This window comes from Hesperophylax consimilis, chromosome 6 (assembly GCF_061612785.1).
Source record: "Hesperophylax consimilis isolate HC1 chromosome 6, BYU_Hcon_1.0, whole genome shotgun sequence".
Taxonomy (NCBI): Eukaryota; Metazoa; Arthropoda; class Insecta; order Trichoptera; family Limnephilidae; genus Hesperophylax; species Hesperophylax consimilis.
The window spans coordinates 22,657,413-22,680,857 of NC_142841.1; the positions used below are offsets into that span (position 1 = coordinate 22,657,413).

Here is a 23,445-nt window from a genome sequence, read left to right on the forward strand (position 1 = left end):
AGGTGGGTGGCACAAAGTTAAAACGAAAACATGGTTATTTTAGAAAAATCATAAACGTCAGTAAGACCTAATCTGTTATTTAAGAAAGATTTGTACATGATCCATTTTAACAGTTGTATGTCATACTGTAATATAGTATAAAGCAGCAAAATGGCAAACTTCAATGATGATTCACTCAATATTGATACAAATAACTTCAATTCTGAAGCTTATCTTTCGGATCTTCTCAAAGACGGTAATCTTAAAACTATAATGGACAAAGAGTGTGAAATTATTCGAGAAAGTCAATACTTGCATTCTGAGATGCAGACCCTGGTTTATGAAAACTACAACAAATTTATATCGGCCACAGACACGGTCAGGAAAATGAGAAGTGATTTCAAGAACATGCAAACTGAAATGGAACAATTGAGTGAGAACATGGACAGTATAACAACATTCAGTGAGTCTATTTCTGAGTCCCTGAAAGACAGTAGAACCACAGTTGGACGTCTTTGTGGAACGAGGCAACTGCTTCGACGATTACAGTTTTTGTTTTTACTTCCATCGCAATTAAACGAGTACCTCAATAAAGGATTATATGCCGAAGCAGTGAATGAATACCTTCATGCTCAAAGAGTCTTGGAACGTTACGGCAGTCAGCCCTCTTTCCAAGGAATACAAAGGGAATGTGAAGAAATAGTTGGAGAATTAATAGTAAGACTTAAAGAGAGATTGACTTCTCATTCGACATCAGCCGCCCAGCTTGCTGAAAGTGTATGTCTTCTTGTAAGACTTCAAGGATCGGAAGAGGCCTTAAACGAAAAGTTCTTGTGTTCTTCAGAACCGAGACTCTTAAATCATTTAGAAAATTTGAAGGATTCTGGCACGTGCTCCGATCTGCTGGAATGGGTGGAGAAGGGCAACACGGGACTTCTGGCTGACTTGGGTATAGTCGTAACTTCTTATGGTGAAATGTTTCTACAGTCTGAATTGAACGAAAACACAGTCGGCCTTCTAAATGATTTCACCGACAAGATCATGAGCAAATATCTGGATCTGGCTAAGATTCAGTTTGAAACAAACACTAATCAGAGTGGAACAGAAGTTCTAGTCAGAGGGCTGGACAAATTTTATCGAAGACTACAAGCCATGAACCATCACATCCAAGGCAATGACTATGCCAATGAAGCTACAAACATTGTTATATCGGTTATATCTGCCAAGGGACACAATCACTTTGAATACATCAAAGGTCAGTTTTGGGAACGCCTAGTCAGTATTAGACAAGGTCTCGCGAGTAAAGGAAATATGGACCTTAAGGAGATGCTCAGTTCATTGCAAGTTTTCATAATAGAAAAAGTACAAGCTTCTCTACAGGACCTAATGATATTCTTACAGAGTGGCCTGTCATTCAGCTTTAAACCTACCTGCGTCTTCAGTGTCATTGAAGCTTGTACTAACTTTATCAAAGACACTTTGACTGATTTGGTGGCGGTGGTAAACAGTTTCTGTACTCAGCAGTCCGCAAGCAATAACACTCCAGCCCAGTTACTTCTTATCCTTTCTAAACTGTGCTATGAACTCCAAAGTTCTGGAATCCACGGGCTCTTGATGCAGGCTGAATCACTACTAGACAAGGCTAGTTTCTTAGGAGAGACTGTTCGCTTTTCAGAAAAGTTGGAGACTTCTCTTTGCAAGTGTACAGGAGACGGAGCACAAGTATTGCTGGACTGCTACGTCAGCCGTGTGGGGCTGCAAGTTTCACAGATGCTGAGAGTTTCCGTATTGTCCAGGGAATGGGTGCGAGTTCTGGAACCTAGAGGAGTGCGTGCAGTGGCTCGGAGAGTCTTGGAGGCTTTAGGGGCAGCAGAGCAGGATGCCCAACAACTATATGAGTCAGGAGGCGTTACGAGGCAGTCCAGTGACTCAAGTCGGCGCACCCACAGCCTTACAGCTTCCAGACTACCCTACCGATCCAACTGGTCCAACGGGGTTCTAGATTCCAGCCTCGCTTCCAATATAAATAAACTATTTTCCGAAAAGATTGAAATATTCAGCCCTGTAGAAGCCAATAAAGTTTCCATTATGAGTGGAATTGTAAAGATAAGCCTGAAAACTTTCTTGGAATGCGTGAGACTGCGTACCTACAGCCGTTATGGCTTGCAACAGATGCAAGTGGACATACATTACCTTCAGTTATACCTTTGGAGGTTCGTTCAGGATGAAAATCTGGTTCACATTCTTTTAGATGAAGTGTTGGGTTCTGTTATTAATAGGTGCGTTGACCCACAGCTGATGGAGCCGAGTGTTGTGGATATCATTTGTGAGAGGGGTTAAAGAAAGCGATTACTTCGTCATTCCTTATTAAGTTTATTTAAGTGTTGAATTAGACTTTTGGACTTTGACGAGTGAATACACCTTGAAGCATAAATTTATCATGTTATGGAAGCAAAAGTAATATGTTCTTTAGATATGCCCGTATTTTTAAAATACTACAACGTTGGTCGAACCCGATAAGAGATGGGGTTAGTAAAGAATGACCACCACCTCACACTGTACACTGGGCGGGGGGCAGTGGGTTAAATTCTACAACGTTGGTCGAACCCGATAAGGGATGGGGTTAGTAAAGAATGACCACCACCTCACACTGTACACTGGGCAGGGGGCAGTGGGTTAAATTCTACAACGTTGGTCGAACCCGATAAGGGATGGGGTTAGTAAAGAATGACCACCACCTCACACTGTACACTGGGCAGGGGGCAATGGGTTAAATTCTACAACGTTGGTCGAACCCGATAAGGGATGGGGTTAGTAAAGAATGACCACCACCTCACACTGTACACTGGGCAGGGGGCAATGGGTTAAATTCTACAACGTTGGTCGAACCCGATAAAATATGGGGTTAGTAAAGAATGACCACCACCTCACACTGTACACTGGGCGGGGGGCAGTGGGTTAAATTCTACAACGTTGGTCGAACCCGATAAGGGATGGGGTTAGTAAAGAATGACCACCACCAGGCAGGGGGCAGTGGGTTAAATAATTGCAACTTGTATGTATTGCATTCATATTTTATAAACTTTATTCTTCTATTTATAATTTAGGTTAAAAATGTAATTGACCTTTTAGGAATTCATAATTGATATCTTGAGTCGTGGAGATGCAAAACCCATATTTTTCACTAAATAATGTACAATAGTTTTGATATTGATAGCATAAGAGGTATTATTCTTTTTATATTCAAGGTGTTCCAAGCAGTTTTTCGTGTAACTCTGCAACTCAATTAAATCATTATTAGTTTAATAGATATATACATAAGTACATAATAACAATGTTAAAATTTATAACATCTTTTATTTAGCTCTCATTGCCTGTTGAAGTAACATTTTTGTTTACAAATTAATATAATTTTATCACAGAAAATCACATTTCCTACAATAATAATTACAAGTTTCCATTATAATACAATCTTATAAATAATTATGTGAACAATATTTGTGATACTTTTGATTTATAATAACAAATAAAGGCAACAATTATTATTACGTTATACTGGAACAAACACCTGGAAATCTCAATGGTTCTGGCTGAAGTATAAACATTCCGTTGATCTTTTATTTTTGATTAAAATAATGTTATAAAAGTTTTTTTTTTTTTTTTTTTTTGTTTTTGGGGTGTTATGCCGTGTTGCGCTAACTCCTTCTTTAGCCGACGTTTCGGACAGCGTTGCATTTATACCTTGATACTGGGTACATCTACTCTAACCGCTGTCAATCGGTTTTCTAATTCTAGAATTCACCACAAGATGGCGCCACTTCCGTTGGCATTTCGCACTTGGATGGGCCCCAGGCTATCATAAATACTGTGCTTTCAGAATTCGCCACAAGATGTCGCCACTTCCGTTGGCATTTCGCACTTGGACGGGCCCAGGCCACAAATAAATAAGCACAAACTCGACAACCAAAATTTACACATCTTCGGATCTACCGGATCTGCCCTGATGATGGACACTGCAACGCTGTCCGAAACGTCGGCTAAAGAAGGAGTTTGCGCAACACGGCATAACACCCCAAAAACAAACAACAAAAATGCTTTTGGCCGTGAGAATCTAAAAACTTACATGTTATAAAAGGTCTTCATTATATTAAAGTTATTGCTTATTTTCTATGCATATATATGAACTATCAAGATATAATATTACAACGCTAGAAATATATTAGTTTATGGAGAATGTATATAAATTCTATAAATATTAACTGAACATAAGTAGAATCTCAGTAATCTGGCATTTTAAAAGTGCTCCAACTCCAGTAATCTGGCACTATTCGAGTTGTGGATGAGGTTTTTTTAAAAAGGTTTGAGTTTGTGAAAAAAAGTGGACTTGAGATTAATTTTGGTAAACAATAGTAAAACATAACCTAAACATAAACTAAAATAATACTCCACATTTTCATGTTTTTACAATCCAGTTTTCAACACTTTTTTGTATTGGTATTTTACCAGATTAAAGAAATTCTACTATATTTATGGTTTGAACTCTTAATGTACTCAACTTCTCAAAGTCTTCTTCACTTAAATTAAGTAATATTACATGATAATAAATCCTATAAACATAAAGTCCTTAAAAACATAATATAATATTATGATTCAGTTTTAACAAGTAAATAATAACCACGAATTGTAAAATATGTAAACACTACTACATAATAGTCGTTTGGCTGGCGGAAAACCCCAAAAAAGGGGGCAAGAAATATATGACTGAAAGGAGTTAACATCCAAATCTGGAGAAAACATAATGTGACTATTAATTTCCCTTTGACCTCTCTAACTGGTCTCTCGACTCATCGCCTTGCGCCGCAGTGGGATGGATATATTCATTCGTCCATCACTCCTGAATACATTGATTCCTAGATTCCTACCCACTGACCTTAAAGTTAAAAAAAAGATTTTTTACTGAAACTGTTCATTTTTCCGGCATCTTGTTCATTGTCCGCAAGGAAAGTGTTCTGATTTTAGATAGTGGACATTAATTATTCAGACTTATCCCCTCCTTCTTTTCGCACACACAATTCTACACGTAAATTCACTTACCATCTCAACTCAATTATCTTATTTAATCTGTTTCAAAGTGAATCTTTGTAAATGGAATGGTTATGAACTTTCTATTCTCATAATAATAAATACATAAGCACAAATTTCCAAACTGTTCATTCTGGTAGATGAATAGTAAACAATAATTGCAATATAATATAACAATATCAAATATCCATTACACTGCATCACTCATAACATAATGATCGATATGCAGTCGAAATGGCCATATGGGCGCTTGATATAACTCCAAATTATGTGTGTGTTATGGGCGCTTGATATAACTCCAAGTTAAGTGTTTTTATGTACGCTTCAAAAATTTTACTATCTTATAATATAAATCACGATATATTGCAGTAAAAGTGGCACATATATCTTATTTTCGAATGTATATTATTATGTAATATTTCTCCAACACAAATCTATTAGACTTTCCAGTAACCTTTAGAGGTAACTGGGTGACACCATCATTAAAATTTATCTAATAATAGTTAAATTTCCATATAATAATGGATAAATGCGTGGGGTAACTTGTGGCCCCACACGGAAACCTGATTAGTTTTTCTATTTCTGGTACAGATTTGTGAATAACTACAGTTAGTTTTGTCATAAGGCACACTCATCGAGATGTCCTAATATGTAATTGAAAATATGTATATTTAATTCGAGAAGGGAAGGAAAACCACCCTAAAAATCATTTTTTGGATGTCCAATAAATTATTGAGATCAGAATGATATGTTGAATTAAGGAAACAGCTGGATGAGATTTATTTATCTGATCCTCATCAACTTATAGATGGTGTCCGGAAACTAGTGGTACCAGCGGGAAACTGGTGAATCTATGTAATCTAATAGTTTACAGACACCATGTATACTCATCACAAGTATAATCATTATTTAGCTATCTAAGAAAAGCGTTAAAGCATTGATAAGTTAAAAAAAAAATAATAAATACATACAGGTAATCCTCTTTGATCGCGGATTTCGGACACTTGCAATTCGGACACTTTCACAAAAAGCCTGTATCGTTTTCTGAATGTTATTTTCTGCTCAATTGAAATTCAACCGTCCGCCATAATAATCGATTAATCTTTTGTTTGTCCTGTTTCTACCAAGCCCATACCTCCAGATGGAAAATGTATGATTAAATACATCAGGCCAATTTCAAAGTACCTATTATATCAAGCGAGATGGTATTTAAGGTTACCCGGTTTACTGTTTACCAGAAATACACAAGTACGTATGACGCAATGAAAGAGAATTACTTGTATAACAATGCAGAAGTACACCTAGTATTGGAATAGATTGTATATTAACCACTTGACAGATGGCATATTTAAATTTAACCATCTACCTAGCAGTGTTTAGGTAGCTGTCGTTCGACAGGTTAACCCATTATAATATAATTAAAAATCAGTCTTTTCGAAGTCCGAGTGGATCGGGGCTAGGTGCTCCTATAACTTCGCTGGTAGAATTAACCATGTTGATGACTTTCATCTGAACTTCTTTGTGGTCAGGCGGTGGGATTACCACCAATGATTGTTTTGAGTTACCTTTCTTGTTGTTTTTGCTTTTGACCACTTTGGTAGGTTCTTGACTTGTCGAAGGCTTGACTGTTGGTTTGGTGGCAGGCTTTTTGCTTGGTTTTATGGGCTCGGGGCTACTAAGAGTGCTGGCTTCATTGACTTCCACTGCGGGTTCGACTTCCGGAGGCGTATGGTATCTACTCTTCAATAGAGTACACAGCTGGAACAATGGAAAATTAATTTTAATAAAAAACATAGTTTTGTCCGACATTTTACGTCGACTATGCAAAAGCATGTAATAAGTTTGATCGCTTTGATCGCATCAACAATATTAACTCTTGGTGTGCCAATGCTAAATTTTCTCCGTCCGTCAGCTGATTCTATTTTCATAAATTTGACTGTCTTACCAGATAATATGGTTATGTATATTATTTAGAAAATAGTTTATTATCTACCATATGTAGTTTTTCCCCAGAATGGCATAGGGAAATGATTATTTTTATTGTGCCTAATGGCAACTTCGGCACACAGTAAAGAGTTGTAAAGAATAAAGTTACTTTGTGCTCTTATTCATAATTCACACCACAAACTATTTGCTTCCAACAAAAAATAAATCAAAATGATATTGAAAGCGTAGCCAAAGAAGAAGATATGATTTAAGATTCTCACAGCCAAAAGTATTATTACGATTGAATTTTGGGGTAATAAGCTGTCTTGCGAATGGTAATTTGATGATGATGGGCACAGCAAGGCCTGAAGCGTTGGCTAAAAGAGAAAGAAGAAGCGCAGCGTAGTTTACTACTCCAAAAATCAATTATCATTACATATAGACAAAGATGCTTGTAACTAAAGAAGAACATAACCTTTAAGATGGGTTGTTTTACAGATTTTGAACAATTCATCAAAGTTAAAATTCAAATCAAATTCTGTTATTATTTCATCATGGGGCCGTTGCTTCACAGAACTTGGATAATAACAAAACTTGAAAATTAACTTGTTCAAATTCTGTGAAACACCCGTCCTTAGAAATGCAAAATAGTGGGTTTCAAAGTTCAAAGAGGAAGTTACCGCAAACGGAAATATAACTAGGTTGTAGTCAAAGATATTAGAAGAACGAGATATGCTATGTTGGCCACCGGACCGTAGTCGGAGTACTACCAAATTAGGGTACTTTGAATACTATCGGGACGTGTACGCACAGAAATCTATTCTATGTATTAGTGCGTATACCTTAGCGTAAGCGAAGGTGTGCAGTAGTATTGGTGAACAAAACCGGCGACACTGGGCAAAACAATTCCACACAGTATGAACTGCTCATAGCACATCTCGTTCTTCTAATATCTTTGGTTGTAGTAAAACATTGTATGACCATGCCAAAAATGTTTAGATCCGGAAGGAATGCAAGGTTGATGTAAGCGAAAAGGTTAAGATTAAAAAAGGGACGCTTAGATGGTTTGGGTATGTAGAGCGGATGAACGGAGAAAGGACTGTAAGGAGAATAAAACGTGGAAGTTAATGGTAGAAGAAGTGAGAGACGCCCGAAGAAGACATAGCACAATCAAGTGAATCAAATACTTGAGTCGGGTTATGTCTAGAATCAGAATAACAGAAGAGTTTATATGTGATGATTTATGAATGTTAAAGAAGCAAGGAGTGTGTGCCGAGGCAGAGTGTATTAATATTATGTGACATCTATCCTCTCTGCGGAGAAATGGCATGGTGGGTAGATTTTAACTGAATTCGGTAGATTTTCATCACTGGCGTGATAGTTAAGTTACAGTTGCTACCCATGAAAAATCATGGGTTGTAAGTTGGCTCAATTAGATCCATTTTTAAAAATGGCCTGCATAAGTAATGGTGTGTTTTCACCTGATCTATTCTATGATAATAATGTTGAAGTCCATTCAACCTTAGGTTTCTATTTCTTAGAAAAGCCTGTTCTCACAGATTCTATGAAAGAGATCAAAGAATAAATCAGGTGAGATCCGGCTTAAGCCATATAAAATATATTATAGGTACCTACTCAATAGCTTGTCTGCATTTGAAAAATTCTTTTAAAATTTGATAATTTTCTCAACACAACAACACGCAATAATGGCTCTAGAGAGCTTCACTTTAGAGTTCATTGTCGAGTCAGTTAGAAGGGCACGACATCCATCGATTCCAATTTTAAAAAGTTCACTCTCGTAGGGACGGACAAACTAAGGAAGTTATGTTTTACTAGCCCAGACCCGTGAAAAATCATGGGATATTATAATTGTAGAATTTGTGAATCTGAAAATTTATATAACGAACACATCAGAACAAGGACAATTGCTGCATAATCAAGAAAAATATTCACAAAATGTACTAATTTATAGGTTGGTATTTCTGAATTGAATTCTCGACTGATCAGTTCCAATTTTGAAAATTACAATTAAAATAATTTTCTGTCAACTGTGTTTGGGAAACCAGTGTTCTACTAAAATCCATGTTTTTTTTAATGTGATTTGAATGCTAATTTATAAAGAAACGTGTGAAAGGCAGGATCAGAATTGCTTGTGCTAAATACCAGTATGGAAACAAATTTTTATTTATAATAAATTATCTGTGATTTTTCTGTGCAACATTTTTTCATAAGGTTGCCGAGTCCCACAGTCAACAGGCATTAAAAATAATTTCCTGTAAAAAAATAATTTTCTGAATTCTTGACACAATAAGTTCCAATTTTGAAAATAAAACGTAAATTCAAAACAAATCCGTTTTCGAAATCAGATGTAGACAACGACCGTCCTCTTGTTTCGAAGGTCAAGTGGGCATAATCTCATCAATCTCGGAATAAAACTGTAGTAGATTTGCATAAAAATCAAAATCCACACCACATTCCCGGTTTCCACCACACTTAAAAATATAAATAGATTACCTCCCGAATGCCCCCCAGGGCCTGCTGGGCGGGGTGCGAGGGGAGGAAGGAGGAGGGGATGGAGCGCTGCAGGGTGGCCTCGTACTGCTCCAGTTTCAGGTTGCAAAGGGCCATCACGCTGTGAGCATGGACCAGTTCTTCACGCAGTACTTCTGTTTCCTGGAGACAAAAGTAATTAATCTATAACCACAATACTTTATTTATTATTATTTTGTTTAATAGCTAGAACATTTTAAGCGACAAAGATTAAAAAAAATATCGCTAAATAGTCCATTAGTCCATAGTCCAGTAACTGCCATTTATTTCCGAAGCAGTGCTAATTTTACGATGTTCGTAATGTAAGGTGGATGGTATTCAATAAAATAAACATTCGCTAATAACTTTGGTTCTCCAAGTATATTTTTTGGTGATTTTGCGTGATATTTTATTGTTGACAAAAATCAGTAAAATGTACCTGAAGAGTATACCCATCAATGATTCCCGCATCATCAACTGTACTTCCAACTCTGATATTAGCAGGAATCACTTCTTTTTTTTCAGTCACCGAAACCCTATAACATAAAAACACACTATTCAATGAGTTTTGCCTTTTGTGAAACTCTCTTATAAGGTTTTTCAATGAACCGGACATAAAATTTTAGATGGAATAAATTAGACCATTTACTAATTTCACTCTTTTACCCCTAGGGACCAAACCCTTGAAATTAGCAGTGTTGAAGAGTGGTACCCGTGCACGGTTCGAAGCACTGCAATTGCAGTATTGATCATGTACCTTCATTTTGCCTTCAGATAACTTCTGATTTACTTTACTAGTTATTTAACCTGTCAGGCCTCTGGCATATTATGTCAGAAGGTCCGAGTATTTGCCCATTTTTGTTTCCGAAAACTAAAAAACTGTTTTGGAAAGGTTTTGAATTATTAGAAATGAACATATAATTTTTTTTTTACATGGCTCACTTTACATTTTTACTGAACTAAAATTACAAGTATTTACAGTCACCTCACATTTTGGTTGTTTCATGTTTTTCACCGACTAGGAACACAAGACAAAATGTAACATTCTTCTGTAATACATACACAACCAACTATCAGACACACTCACTAACCAATAGGATGCATGATCTAGGCAACAATGTTGGGGTTACTATAGATATATTTAATGACACCATTTATAGAATTAAGCGTAATCTATACCAGCACTTAGTCGAATTCTACAAATTATAGTAGCGTTGGTAATGTAGTTTTAGTGATTTGTCTTATTTGTAATATTGTTTTATTTTATGTTACTGTTATGTTTTACTAATATTGTTTCATATTTAGTTTTTTAATTTATTTTTTATTATATTGCCATCATACTTGTAATCACAGTTTTATTTATATAAAAAAAAATTAATAAGTTTTTTATTTGAATTTAAAGCGAGGAGTTTTCTCTTTCTAACACCATTTAGATCATATTTGTCACCATGACATTAAATGAGACACAACAATTTCTGTGAGACCATATGAGTTGTTCCCTAAAGCGAACAATTTCCCTTAGGGGTTAAAAACAAAAATGTCAATTCATCAAGTATGGCATTGTCTACATGTTGATTTAAAGCAAAACTTCGTAAGCATGAAAACATCTTATGTGGGCTTCACTGTATTGAGTGTTCCGCTAAGTTTTTTAGGCTATTTATCTCAACAGAAAGATGGGTGTTTTCACATGCAACAATTTGTCTTGGATCAGTCTTTATTCACTTACCGAGGTCTGGAGGATTTAGGTTTTGGTTTTCTTTTGACTTGTACGGGTGCAGAGTTAGCCCCGCCCACAGTGGGACAGGTGAATGGACGCGGTAGTGGTTTGGTGTACTGGTCCGGGTGTTTAAGGTATAAAGCATGATCGATGATGTACTGCACATCGATGGTGGTGGGGTAATGCATCAGGTGGGTCAAGCAGACTATCGCATCGCTGTTTAGTACTAGAATATGGAAAATTTAATTACATCAAATAAACATTGCATTATGTATTGTGTTACAAAAACCCTTCAATATTGTAACTTACCATAAGATTTTAACCGTTTGAGTGCCAAAAAAACTCATACAGTTGCTTGTAAAATGCCACCAAAAAAACATTATTTTTTATGAAACTATATATTTTTTTAAAACCCCATAAATTCTTTGAATTTTCAAGGATTTCGATGATTTTTTCGGTGTTTTATTAAAGAATATTGGTTTAGAATCACGCAGAGGAGGATCCCGAAGTCCAGCCGTTTCGAAAAAATGAGAATTTTACGTACCGACGTACGCGCGAATCAGAACACGACTGACGCAATCGACGGAAATCGACGATCGGCAATCTTCGTTAAAACACGAATCGACGAAAATCGACGATTGGCACTCAAACTGTTAAACAAAAACATGAATTATGTTAAGATATTTTGTTTGAAGAAATATTAAAAAAAAAACACTTTAAGGACGGGTTGTTTCGGAGAATTTGAACAATTCATCAAATTTCAACGTTCATTTTCGGGTTCTGTGAAAGTCCTATTCAAGTTCTGTAATTATATCATTATAGGCTGGTTGCTTGACAAAACTGAAATAAAAACAGAACTTAAAAAAATCTTTCACAGAACTTGAAAATGAACGTTGAAATTTGATGAATTGTTCAAATTCTCCGAAACAACCCGTCCTAATTCTTTTAGCTGCAACAACTTTAGTACATATTTCAATATTGTGAAAATTTAAGTTGAGCGGCAGGATACAACTTTTTAAAATTTATATTAACTTCATGTAGGAGACCTTTTATCTCGAGACCTAAGTCGTGTTTGGGGATGCTGTGTGGTGGATACTCTTAACGAAAGAAAAGAGTGAAACTGAATCTTGAAGGGACCCATGTTGCAGGCAGGAGGAAACACCAGAACGAATTGTAAAACTGCCTCTTCCTCATGTGGCAAAACTACATGATTAATCGCGAAAATCTAGTAAGAATATTGTGCAATTTACATAAATATAATTATTACTTTGTAGTTGTAGGTAGGAACTTTCATATCTGGCATAATAATTTGACATATTCATTTATTAGCGAAAAATATGCATGGAGTGAAAGAGAACATAAATCGTTTAGCGGTGTATGTCCAATACCGCGGAAGAAACATTTGTAAAAATGTTTAGGTGGGACAAAAACCATTTATAGATACAAGCACACTTGCTTGCTTATGTACTGGGGATAGTCCGGTACCATCCGGTATTGACTTTGACTACTATGTACTTAAGCAGTCTATTGGACAATTTCGTAATTTAAAAGCTCCAATCAATGCGGTTCGTGCTGTTCAACTGAAAGCAGAAATAACGTACTTATTTTAAAATTATTGGCTTATATGCAGTATTTAACTGACATAGACGATATACTGTCTGATGTTTAAATAATGTTTATACAACAACCTTGGTACTTATTAGATTCTTACGCGCCGTTTCGGCATTTTCACTATTCCAACCTTATGCCATGTAATGTATATTATAAGTTTATAAGTAAGGGGCAAGTGCCTGTAAATGTACGGAATTGTATTTAGTTGTGTTACTTACAGAGTGATCTTATGGCGATAAGCATTGCCACCATTGTGTACCCGGCTAAGGAGAAATCTTTCCCAGCTGCAAATATTGCATCCCACAAAACTAGCAAGTCATGAAGGGCGAATTCTCTGCCAAATAGAACTCGTAGCCAGCGTCTGTTGAAGAAAATATCAATTGAAATGAAATATTGGATCCCACAAAACTAGTACACAACTTACAAAATCAGACTACAGGAAACTAAATTTTAACTATGTAATAACGGTTTTCAAAAAATATGTGAAATGCCTTTTTGTAAGTTCTTTCAGTGCTATTAAAAATATATACTACTTCTGCATTTTAGCTACCTGTGTAGGCGTTGTATATACATCGACAATATTGTTGTAGTGAAAGATATTTTTAGTTTGTGTGACTCTATTAGGAACATATTATAACCAATTACTTGATATATAAATATACCGCACAGTTGCATGAAATAAAACCAACATGCTGTTATGAAAATTATTATTTTGTTGGAAAAGTCGTACTAATTAATAGAGGTACTAACAGACGACACCGATTATTACATTTGTGATCTAGACCGAAAGACAAGGCGTTTTTTCACATTAACACAAAGGTGAAATAAAAGAAATCACACCACAAAATTGACTCCAAATGTAATGTAGATTCACCAATTTCCAGTGGCGATCGGTGACTTTTTGTAGAAGGGATGCTGGACATCAAATGTCTATACTCGTACTTACTACGTACTTGATATCAAATATGCACGTCTAGACGCTAGCCCACGAACACGATACAATTAGGTACCGTTTAAAATTATCTCCATAACTCAACATTTCCAGTATCCAGAATAAGTTTTTTTTCCGCAAATGGCTGAGACAAATTTTTTTTTCGCATTAATGATTCAATAATACAACCACACAATTCACTATTATCATTTAGAACATGTTGGCGAAATTTTTATTTATTTAAATTATGACTAAAAAGTAAATCGCAGGTTAATAATTCAGTATTCAAGCTGAAAGCAAACTAACAAAGCAGCGCGCGCATACAATGCAATGGATTAGTAATAGAGCATACGATTCTGTGCATTATACATATGAGAATTAAAGACGGCTTTTGTACGTTGGATGCTGTCATTAATATCGTATAAAGTTAGTGTCTCAGTGCGCATGCGCAGAAAAAACGTACGTTCTAGCATTATTGGATACGGTTTACAGATCGCTTCCACACCACAGTGTGTTTTACGCGTTTCAATTTTTTTTATATATTTTTTTTATTGAATAAATAGTTAATACATTTCAACAAACAAGTCCTGCTAAGCCAATTGAATTGGCTTGTCAATAGGTGCTTAAAATTTAGTTACATATACATTTTTATAAGTTATAATTTACATATTATATCTACAGAATCAACATTTTTTCATACAAATTAAAGTTAATATTTTTTTTCCGATAGCCAATTTTTCACCATATATTTAATCTTATTCATAGATTTACATTGCTTTATAGTGTCAGGTAATAAATTAAATATCTTCGGTATGTTGTATTCAAACATTCTCTGTCCGTATTTATTATTAAATTTCGGAACTATTAACCCGTCATTGCGCGTGAATCTAATACTGTATTTATGTTCTAATTTTTCTTTATGCTTTGAGAATGTATGTGTATTTAGACTCTTTGTATTGTGTCGTTTGTTGTGCGTACACAGAAATAGGACGATAATATGCATGTCTTAAAATAATAATATTTGTATGATTTTTTACAGCGCCATTTTCGTAAAAAAAATCACATTAAGGTCGCTGTAGAAATATTAAAATATTTTAATTGCAGTATTGCTGTTTACGGCTAGAAGTCCAAATCTTTTTACTCTAAAATGCTAGGTATGCGGAGCATCCACAGCATGTATGGACGAACCACGCCTGCCAGTTTCCCGCTTGTATTACGAGTTCCTGGTCAGTGTGTACAGACAGCACGCCATGGATCACACTATGGATGTTTTCAGTGAATTGATGAGATGTGCTATTTTGGGGGTAGATTTTTTTATTGTTAACTTTATTATTTGAAGGTCCTGGCATAGACTGAACTACAGAACTACGTTGTGAACAAAAATTATCATAAGAATGTTTATAAAAATCAAAAAATGCTTACATTCCAAACAACGAAAGCGCAATGTCACAATTGTGAAGATGTTCAGCTAATTCTGGATCTTGCGGGATGAGGAGGCGATCTCTAATCAAGGCGAGATGCCGGACCACTTCATTCTCTGGTCTTCTGTTTGGCACCTGCAATGAGAAAATACTTATTGTAATATAAAAATTGCGTTTTGAATATTGTTGATACAACTAATACAATAAATTTACACCCACATTGGGATTTTTGGTGCACGGAGGGAGATGTGAAGTATTTGTAGGAATGTCATTTAAACGATAGAATGTTTCAATTCCAGCCATTATTGTCTTGAACAGCGCACTGAAATAGTAAATACATAGATTTTGATGAAAAAAATAATGTGTGAGAGATGATTAGTAATAATAATTTGTACTAGAAATTAAGAAAAAATCTAATAAAATACTTACTAGCTGTCATGTTCTAGGAACTCAGGATTCATTATTTCTGCTAGATCTTCTCTGTAAAGAATGAAATCAGTGAATGATAAATTTTATAAGCCATACTAGCTGTACCTCGTGACGCGTTGATGTGGCTCAGTCTGACTGTGCAGATAGAGAAACAATAGCGCATGTTGCTTTTACGTCCAACAAAAGGGGCTGTTTTTTTTTAAACAAGCATGTTTTTACCTGTCAGGTGATATCTATATAATATAGGCATATGAAAACACACAAATATTGGAAAGCATCGTTGTGTCAAAATTTCAAAGCAATCTATGAAGAAATTTCGGAGATTTAAGATTTTGAACAATTGAACATTTACATTTTTCTTTGTATAGATTTTAAATTGAAGTTTATTTGCAATAATTTTAAAGTTATAATAATTTAACAGATCATGAATACCCAGCATCGTAGATACTATCAGCATCGCCCTGGTGAAAGACCACCATTCAGAATTAAAATGGCATATTCCGCGTTTAGTGAGTATATCAACATTCACTTGTCAGATCTCGCTATCCAGATACTTTCCAATCTTCCTCTTTCCTATCCCCTTCCCTTCCCCACATTCTTCTACCTCACAAAATACTTCAATTGCGGATGCCATAGTCCCACTGCCTGGAGGCGGTGAGGACTTTGGTGCGGTAATCACAAAAATTTAGTTTTTTTTTGCTCTTCAAAACTATCTATGTATAATATATTGCTCCCAGAATTAATTTTAGCAGCAAAATAGGAGTACCGGTATATAAACATAAGGAAAAGTTTACCCAATAGGACTGTGTTCCGCGGCTCTATGGTCACACTGTAAGACAAAGAGGAGAGGAGCCAATATCTCATGCATACCCTGCCGGTACAACAGGAGGGGAGTCTCACGGGCAAAGCAGAACAATACGTTGACCTAGATAAGAGAAACATTATTTTAGCCTTATTCAAAACACATACATTGTGTCAAAATGTGCCGCTTGGTGAGATAGAGGCCTATAAGGCCAGCACTGAAAAGTTAAAAGCCAGTAAATCGAATCATATTTTTATGCATTTTAAACCATATTTCGCTGACATTGCGGGTAGCGCAACTGTTTGTTTGCAGGGTCATATTCTGAGAACTTGATAAGGGATTGCTGTTATTCCTTCAGGTAATCATTAAAAGGGTCTTACTTTAGCATTAGCAGGTAACAGGTAGAAACAAATTCAATTCAAACATGGACGAAATAATATGGAAGGTAAGCTGTTTCTAAATAATTATTATCGTTAACATATGTCAAAATATTTTAATAACGCTTATTCATTATTAATATAGAATTGACTGTTATACAATAATTGTATAACAATAAATAACCGTTTTAAAAATAATGAAAACAAGAAGTACTCATTTCATATAATATTTTTGCGAGTTGCGCTAGAGCAACGTCAGCGAAATACGGGGGTAAAAAGTTTTGCATTGTTTAATCATAATTCTCGGCTAATTGCGTGTTTTTTTTTCTGCATAGGATGAATTCAAAGAATTTTTTTACGGCACAATAGGCTGCCGACTTCATCGCAGAGAATTGGAATGTTAATGATGATGATGGCGGAGAAGATATTTCAGAGATAATCGTTTTACCGCCTGAAGCCTCTGAACTTACTGATAAAGAGGATTTTGAGGACAACGATTTACAAGAAGAAGCCACATTTATCAATACAGTCGGGGATACGGAAGGAATTTCAGGAGTCAAAAAGGCTGGTGAATGAACCTCCAGTAATTCCATCACAACCATAACCATCAACATCTTCGTCGTCTGTGCAGAGAGAAAAGTGTTGGAAGATAGGATAACAACATTGAAGATTTGAAAAAAAAAATTGTGTGTAAATCGTGTACCGAGTTCTTTGAACTATTTTTTATTTTTTTCAAATAAGCCAAAAATGAAAACCGGTATTTCATAAAAACAAACAAACACAGCTATCGATCTTTCGTAAAATTCGGTGTGAAAAACTTGGCACTTGAGCAATTCTACTGAATTTGAAATACGAATATGGGCGAATTATAGAGCTCGACTTTGTGTCTTCAACTACATAGTAAAAATAAAAACTAATTATAGTAGTTGTCGAATAATCGAGCAGCGGATTACTGAGAGAGAACTGTAAAAGCAGAAAGTTTGTAAAATACCAAAACCTTACCATAGTCGTCTGTATTTCTTCCTGCTTGAAGAATTCTACCCCGGGAAAACTTCTGACTACATCTAGATTGATTAGGGTTTGTAATTCGGCATCTTGAAAGTGCTGGTTCCAAATACTCTGCAACATCAAGAAAGCATAACATAAGATAAGTGTTCACAATTCAGAGAGAGAATGCTTTGTTTATTTCATGGGAGTTTCCCCAACTACCTGGAGCCAGTGGAACTATGGCATCCCGAATTTGAGGAATGTTGTGAGGCTGAAAGGCGATGGGAAGAGGGGGGTTGGAACTTGGGAGCATTCTAATATCAAAAAAAGTAAACAAGTTTTTTTATGTACCTCATCTTGTTGTGAAAGTGGATTGTCATCTGGATGAACACAATTTCTTGGGTCACATGATAATTTTTTTTTGATATCAGCATAATTCTTTCTATTCAGTCTTATTCTAAAAAAGCAACAAATAACAGAAGTAAAAATGTGTAGTGTAAATGTTAAAAAATTACCATAATTTTTATCTTCATCCTTCTTTGAAAACATTGTGTGAAAAGTTATTGCACAAGTTGACTACTTTAAAAAAAAAGTAGAATATAATATAATATACTAGCTGACATGTACCCGGAATGCTGGGGGTTATCCTTAGGAGATCGACATATACCATTGGACATTTTTCTGTAGGCCTTTTTAAGATATACAATTCCGTAGTACATTATTTTGATGTATCTCATAATGTTTAGCCAGCGTCAGCAATGTAAGCGCCCGAAAATATTATTTTTACGACTTGATTACAAAACATCGATTTTTCTTTACTTTTTATAAATATATAATATGCATGTATTGTACATATAAACCTTTCGGAAGAAATTATCTAAATGATAGTGAAAACCCTATCAAAATCCATTGTGTAGTTTAGAAGAACTAAGCACACAAACAGACGCGGCTAGCGACTTTATTTTATACTATTTGGAGATAATGCAACATCTAAGATCTACTACATCTAGTACACACAACATGAATACAATTAAAAAATGAATCACAAAGAACATATTGAAAAGAGTATCCAAAAGAGCGCTTTCGATTAAAATTTTTCAATAGTTTTGACACCAAATGTACAACAAATACAAATATGCTAAAAATATACTATTAAAAAATACAGAATCCTCACTACACTATCCATCACACTCGATCAAATCAAAATGACATTAAAAAAAACTCTTCCCTGGATATAAAACAAATAGAAAAGTTAAATACACACAAATCAAGAATTAAAATCTGACTGAAAGAGGTCAGCGAAAAAAGCATTAAAAACGACATAGAAGAAAATTAAATAACTTTAGTCAGCTTCAGCATGGGACCCCCTAGTGAGGAGGACTAAGAAATACCATTATATTTAAATACATCACAATTTTTTAATGAAAATATTTTATATAGTCGCTAAAATAAATGATTAAAACGGAAATGGTCTAATATACTTTATACTATGGGTGTGTGTGAAGTCATCATCATTATCACATGCAGTAATATTTACATTTTAAATTCGATTTGTGACAGATGTTTACTTCAGAACAATAATTATTAAATGCATAAAGACAAAGCACAGACCAACACAACAACAGCTGCTGTATAACCTTTGTTCTTGCTTTGTAATTCATGCCTATTCTCATTGTGCTTCATTGCAACACTGATAAATAAATAGTTTTGAACATTGTGTGATAAAAACAAGTACATAATTAAAGGAAAGCATCATGGCATTTTCACCAAAATTTGTGCAACATGTTTTATCATTTTTTATGCTTTCCATTCCGTTACTTTCATGTTTAATTTTTATGTTTCCACCAATACCAGATTATTAAAAGTCAGAATTTTTTTTCACGGTGGAAATTAACCAAGTTAGCAATATTTTAATATTTCCGTATTATAGTGGACTAACTTGAACAGATTTTTGATCAATACAAATAAGTATTTTACATTAATAAATGTATAATGTTAAATCAAGGAAAAAAAGGAAAAGTAGTAGAGCATTAAGATTGAATATGATTGAAATTAAATATAAAACAAATTAGTGGCAAAGATTAGAAAAAGAAAAACATATAGAGGCTAAGGACAGCGACGTCTGGAGCCGCCTTATCGATGCGATGGGATCCCAACCCGAATAGGACAAGGGAGAGAAGATGTATGTGTATAACTTACGTTTCCAGCCATTTATCTGAATCAGGAGGCAAGACCTCCAGGAGTAAGGCCCAAGCGAGGCTGCGGAGACGAGCGCAGCGCAGAGCACCCGTCAGAGCTAGCCGTCTTACTTCCTCTACACCTGCTGACATCTGGCGCCATTCTGAACTGAAATATTCACATAATTAACCTTTACAATGCGTGCTGGATTGATAACTTAAAACTTAATCCATCCCGCACGCAGCTCATTTTGACACAATGTACGAGGTGTGTAATTAAAGTGACGAGACATTTTTTTTGGTTTTTAAATTATGATTTTACATTGTCTCCTTCAAAACAGATGCCTTGAGAAGCCACGAAGTGTTGGAGACGATTTTTAACATTTCAAAACAGTGCTGGAACTATACATACAATTGCTTTCAGTTGGCATTTTCAATGTTCTCCAATGTCGCAAAATGTCATCCTTTGAGGTGAATTTGGGAAATTTTTTTCTTGGGAAAAGAAAAAGCCACAAGGACTAAAATTTGTTGAATAGGATGGCTAAGGAGCCACAAGGATGTTTTTACTTGCCAAAAACTCTTTAATTGAAATCCCTATCTGGCCAAGCAAAAGATTTTTCTGAACCATTATTGCACAGATTTTCAATGTGATGAATCGGTGTGAGTCAAATTCAACTCTTTCCCGATTGTCCTGACCAACGATCATAATGTAGAAGAACCCATATTCTTTGGAAATTTACTGCTACAGACTTTTGCTGCAAGTTATATCTTCAACTGAGTCATGGATTTCTGAGAATGCCCTAAACTACATGAAAACCAGGGCCCTTGACAAAAAACTGTCTTCATAGGCCTGTTGAAGTTTTACAAAAGTTTCCCTTGCAAAGTCTGAAACTAAACAATGGATACGGACCACCACTTAAGGGACTCTAGTAAGTTCAAACTAGTAACATAGGTGCATCAGATGTTGGCCTGCCTCACCCAAAATGGGAAATCAGCAGGAACCATATGGAATGCTATACTACCAGTCTCATTACTTTATTTTCACACCTCATATGTGTTTTAATGAAGCTTTGTGGATCACATAATATGCGACATCCTTGTACGGGTATAGAAGCCCAATGGTCACATATGAAAGCTGCGTAGATAAGGTTTAAATCACCAGTAAATCAAAATAACATTTTGCGGTAAACTTTTAGAATCGCTGGTCACGCTTAATACGAATATGTATTATTCTGAAAAAAATACTTTGATTCAAATTAATTACTATTTAAGACAACTATTTGCCTTCTGGGGGAATGGAAAATACTGCATTTAAAATGACAATTACGTGAAATAAAAATTTCATTTAGTATGGGATGACCGCCATATTGATTTTTTCATTCACATGCTATGACATTTTGGTGTGTCGGTATTCCTGTATACATGAGGAATACGGAACAATCAAAATGTCAATATGGCAGCTGTCCCATTCAAAAGCAAATTTAAAACTTTACTCCAAATCATTCACAACCCTGAGCAAAGACGGGTACACGTCACCTAGTATCCACAAACCCGAGCAACACCGGGTACACGTCACCTACTTTTGCTATTAATAAAGCCAAAAACCTTATAACCGTCACACACTTGTTTTATCTCGTTGTTTTTCACCATTTTTAATTAAGATAAAGAAAAACTTTAAAAGTATTTAAAGCAGTAATGTTTTCAATATTGTTACAAGAATTGAATGATAGGAAATTTATAATTACGCTATTTTTGCCATGATGAAAATGAAGATGTGAATAAATTTGTAAGTGAACCTTCAGTACTGTAATTGAATTACTAGTGACTATTACTGCTATAACTAATGTAATGTTGTTTGTCAAATTAATCAAACAGTTATTGCAAAATTTAAGTGACTCCATTCATTGTTTGCATAGATAACACAATTATTATCAAAAATTAAGTTGGTTGAATCAATAGCTATAAATGTCAACAAATAAACAGGACAAGGGTTCAAGAAACAAATATAAACAAACAAATAAGTATTTAACAATAAATAATTAACTTAAATCCTAATGTGGAATCATTCTTATGCTTTGTAAATAAATGTTTAATTTTATTCAATTAAAAGCATAGATAACTGTGATGAACTTGTCGAATTCCGCTACAGGCTTAATATGCAAAAAAAATATATAAATGTCACTTGGTTTCAACTTAATTACTACAAAAAATAACGGTAAATTTTGGATAGGGCCTGACACGCTTATTACGAATAATTTTTAGAAAAAAACTTTATATTCGCCTTAATTACTATAAAAGAAAACTTTTTGCATTTCGGGCGGCGGAAAATTATGCATTTTGATTTTCAATTGCATAAAACCAAAATTCACTTCGCGAATCGATGTGGCGACAACGCGACGCCATTAGGAACGCACTGTTATGTTGGTATCACTGATGCATTAACAAGAGCTAAATACGACCGTTGCTATCTTCGTGGGATGCCGAGGTTTGTGTAATATGGTTTGTGATACAAAGGAAAGTGCCCCTTAATAACGCCTGCTCGCGTCAAGGCAAGAAAAACATCCCAGTTTTCAACTAGTTTACCGGCTACGCTAGGTTTGTGTAACATGGTTTGTGATACAAATCAATGTATCAGGGATACCAACATAACAGTGACGTACCTAATGGCAGCTGATTGCCGCCGCATCGATTCGCGAAGTGAATTTTGGTGAACGCAATTGAAAATTTAAATTCATAATTTTCCGCCGCCCGAAATGCAAAAAGTTTTCTTTTATAGTAATTAAGGCGAATATAAAGTTTTTTTCTAAAAAATATTCGTAATAAGCGTGTCAGGCCCTATCCAAAAATTACCAAAATAACTATTTATATGCTGGGAGATGGTAAAAGATGCATTAAAATTATTTTTTTTCTCATTCAAAGTTAAGTTTGAAGGTTAGGATATACGCATAGATTATTACAATAACCCAAACTTAACCCTATAAATCTATTTAGTGCATGTTTAAACCCCGACTTAAATAGTTATCTCCATTAGATAATTAAGTTAAAACCAAGTGTTGTTTTTTTTAAGAGCCTTTGCATGCAGCGGAATTCGACAAGTTTATCTTATAATTAAGTTTGGTTGTACTGGAAAATTGTAAAAGGAATAAGGTAGTTACTCGTATTTTTTAAGTCTTATGCTGCTGTCAGATAAATCCGGAGAAGGGGTGCTGATTTTGGAAAAAGAATCGATGCTACTGTCATCTCCAGCTGATTCAGCGATTTCATCAACCTGTCAAAATGTTCATTTTTAATAACAATTATTATTAGAAATAAAAAAACAGTTTAGACAAGGGAGCATACCATTTTGAAGATAATAGATTTTTAATATCGCATAACAATATGATATTATATAACAGTAGGTAGTATAATCTTATGAATAATCTTTAAAAGATATTATTATTGAACACAATTAAATAATCTCAAATCTCAGAGATAAAA

The 23,445-nt window shown here is 34.9% G+C and overlaps 2 protein-coding genes across 2 annotated transcripts; one reads left to right on the forward strand and one right to left on the reverse strand.

Moving 5' to 3' along the window:
* The first annotated feature begins 7 nt into the window (after positions 1–7).
* On the forward strand, positions 8–3,612 carry Vps51 (vacuolar protein sorting 51). The gene has a single exon (XM_089632452.1). The coding sequence runs from the start codon at positions 151–153 to the stop codon at positions 2,317–2,319; it is 2,169 nt and encodes a 722-aa protein (XP_089488578.1). The 5' UTR covers positions 8–150; the 3' UTR covers positions 2,320–3,612.
* A 496-nt stretch (positions 3,613–4,108) lies between these two features.
* On the reverse strand, positions 4,109–23,445 carry TBC1D5 (TBC1 domain family member 5). Its single transcript, XM_089632453.1, has 14 exons — positions 23,308–23,445; positions 23,124–23,236; positions 19,991–20,137; positions 18,143–18,248; positions 17,807–17,923; positions 16,420–16,550; positions 15,626–15,676; positions 15,416–15,518; positions 15,198–15,331; positions 13,063–13,205; positions 11,243–11,459; positions 9,956–10,052; positions 9,502–9,660; positions 4,109–6,819 (listed from the first exon to the last, which is right to left on the reverse strand). Exons 1-14 carry the CDS (start codon positions 23,308–23,310, stop codon positions 6,487–6,489), a joined length of 1,854 nt encoding a protein of 617 aa, XP_089488579.1. The 5' UTR covers positions 23,311–23,445; the 3' UTR covers positions 4,109–6,486.

Excerpts from the sequence above, each read along its gene's own strand:
- Vps51 (XM_089632452.1), top strand. The coding sequence starts at position 151 with ATGGCAAACTTCAATGATGATTCACTCAATATTGATACAAATAACTTC.
- TBC1D5 (XM_089632453.1), bottom strand. Across the intron at positions 20,138-23,123 it reads ATAAGACTTAAAAAATACGA|TTCAGAATGGCGCCAGATGT; the intron begins GTAACTACCTTA and ends TGAATATTTCAG. Across the intron at positions 17,924-18,142 it reads CACTTTCACAACAAGATGAG|AGTATTTGGAACCAGCACTT; the intron begins GTACATAAAAAA and ends TTGATGTTGCAG.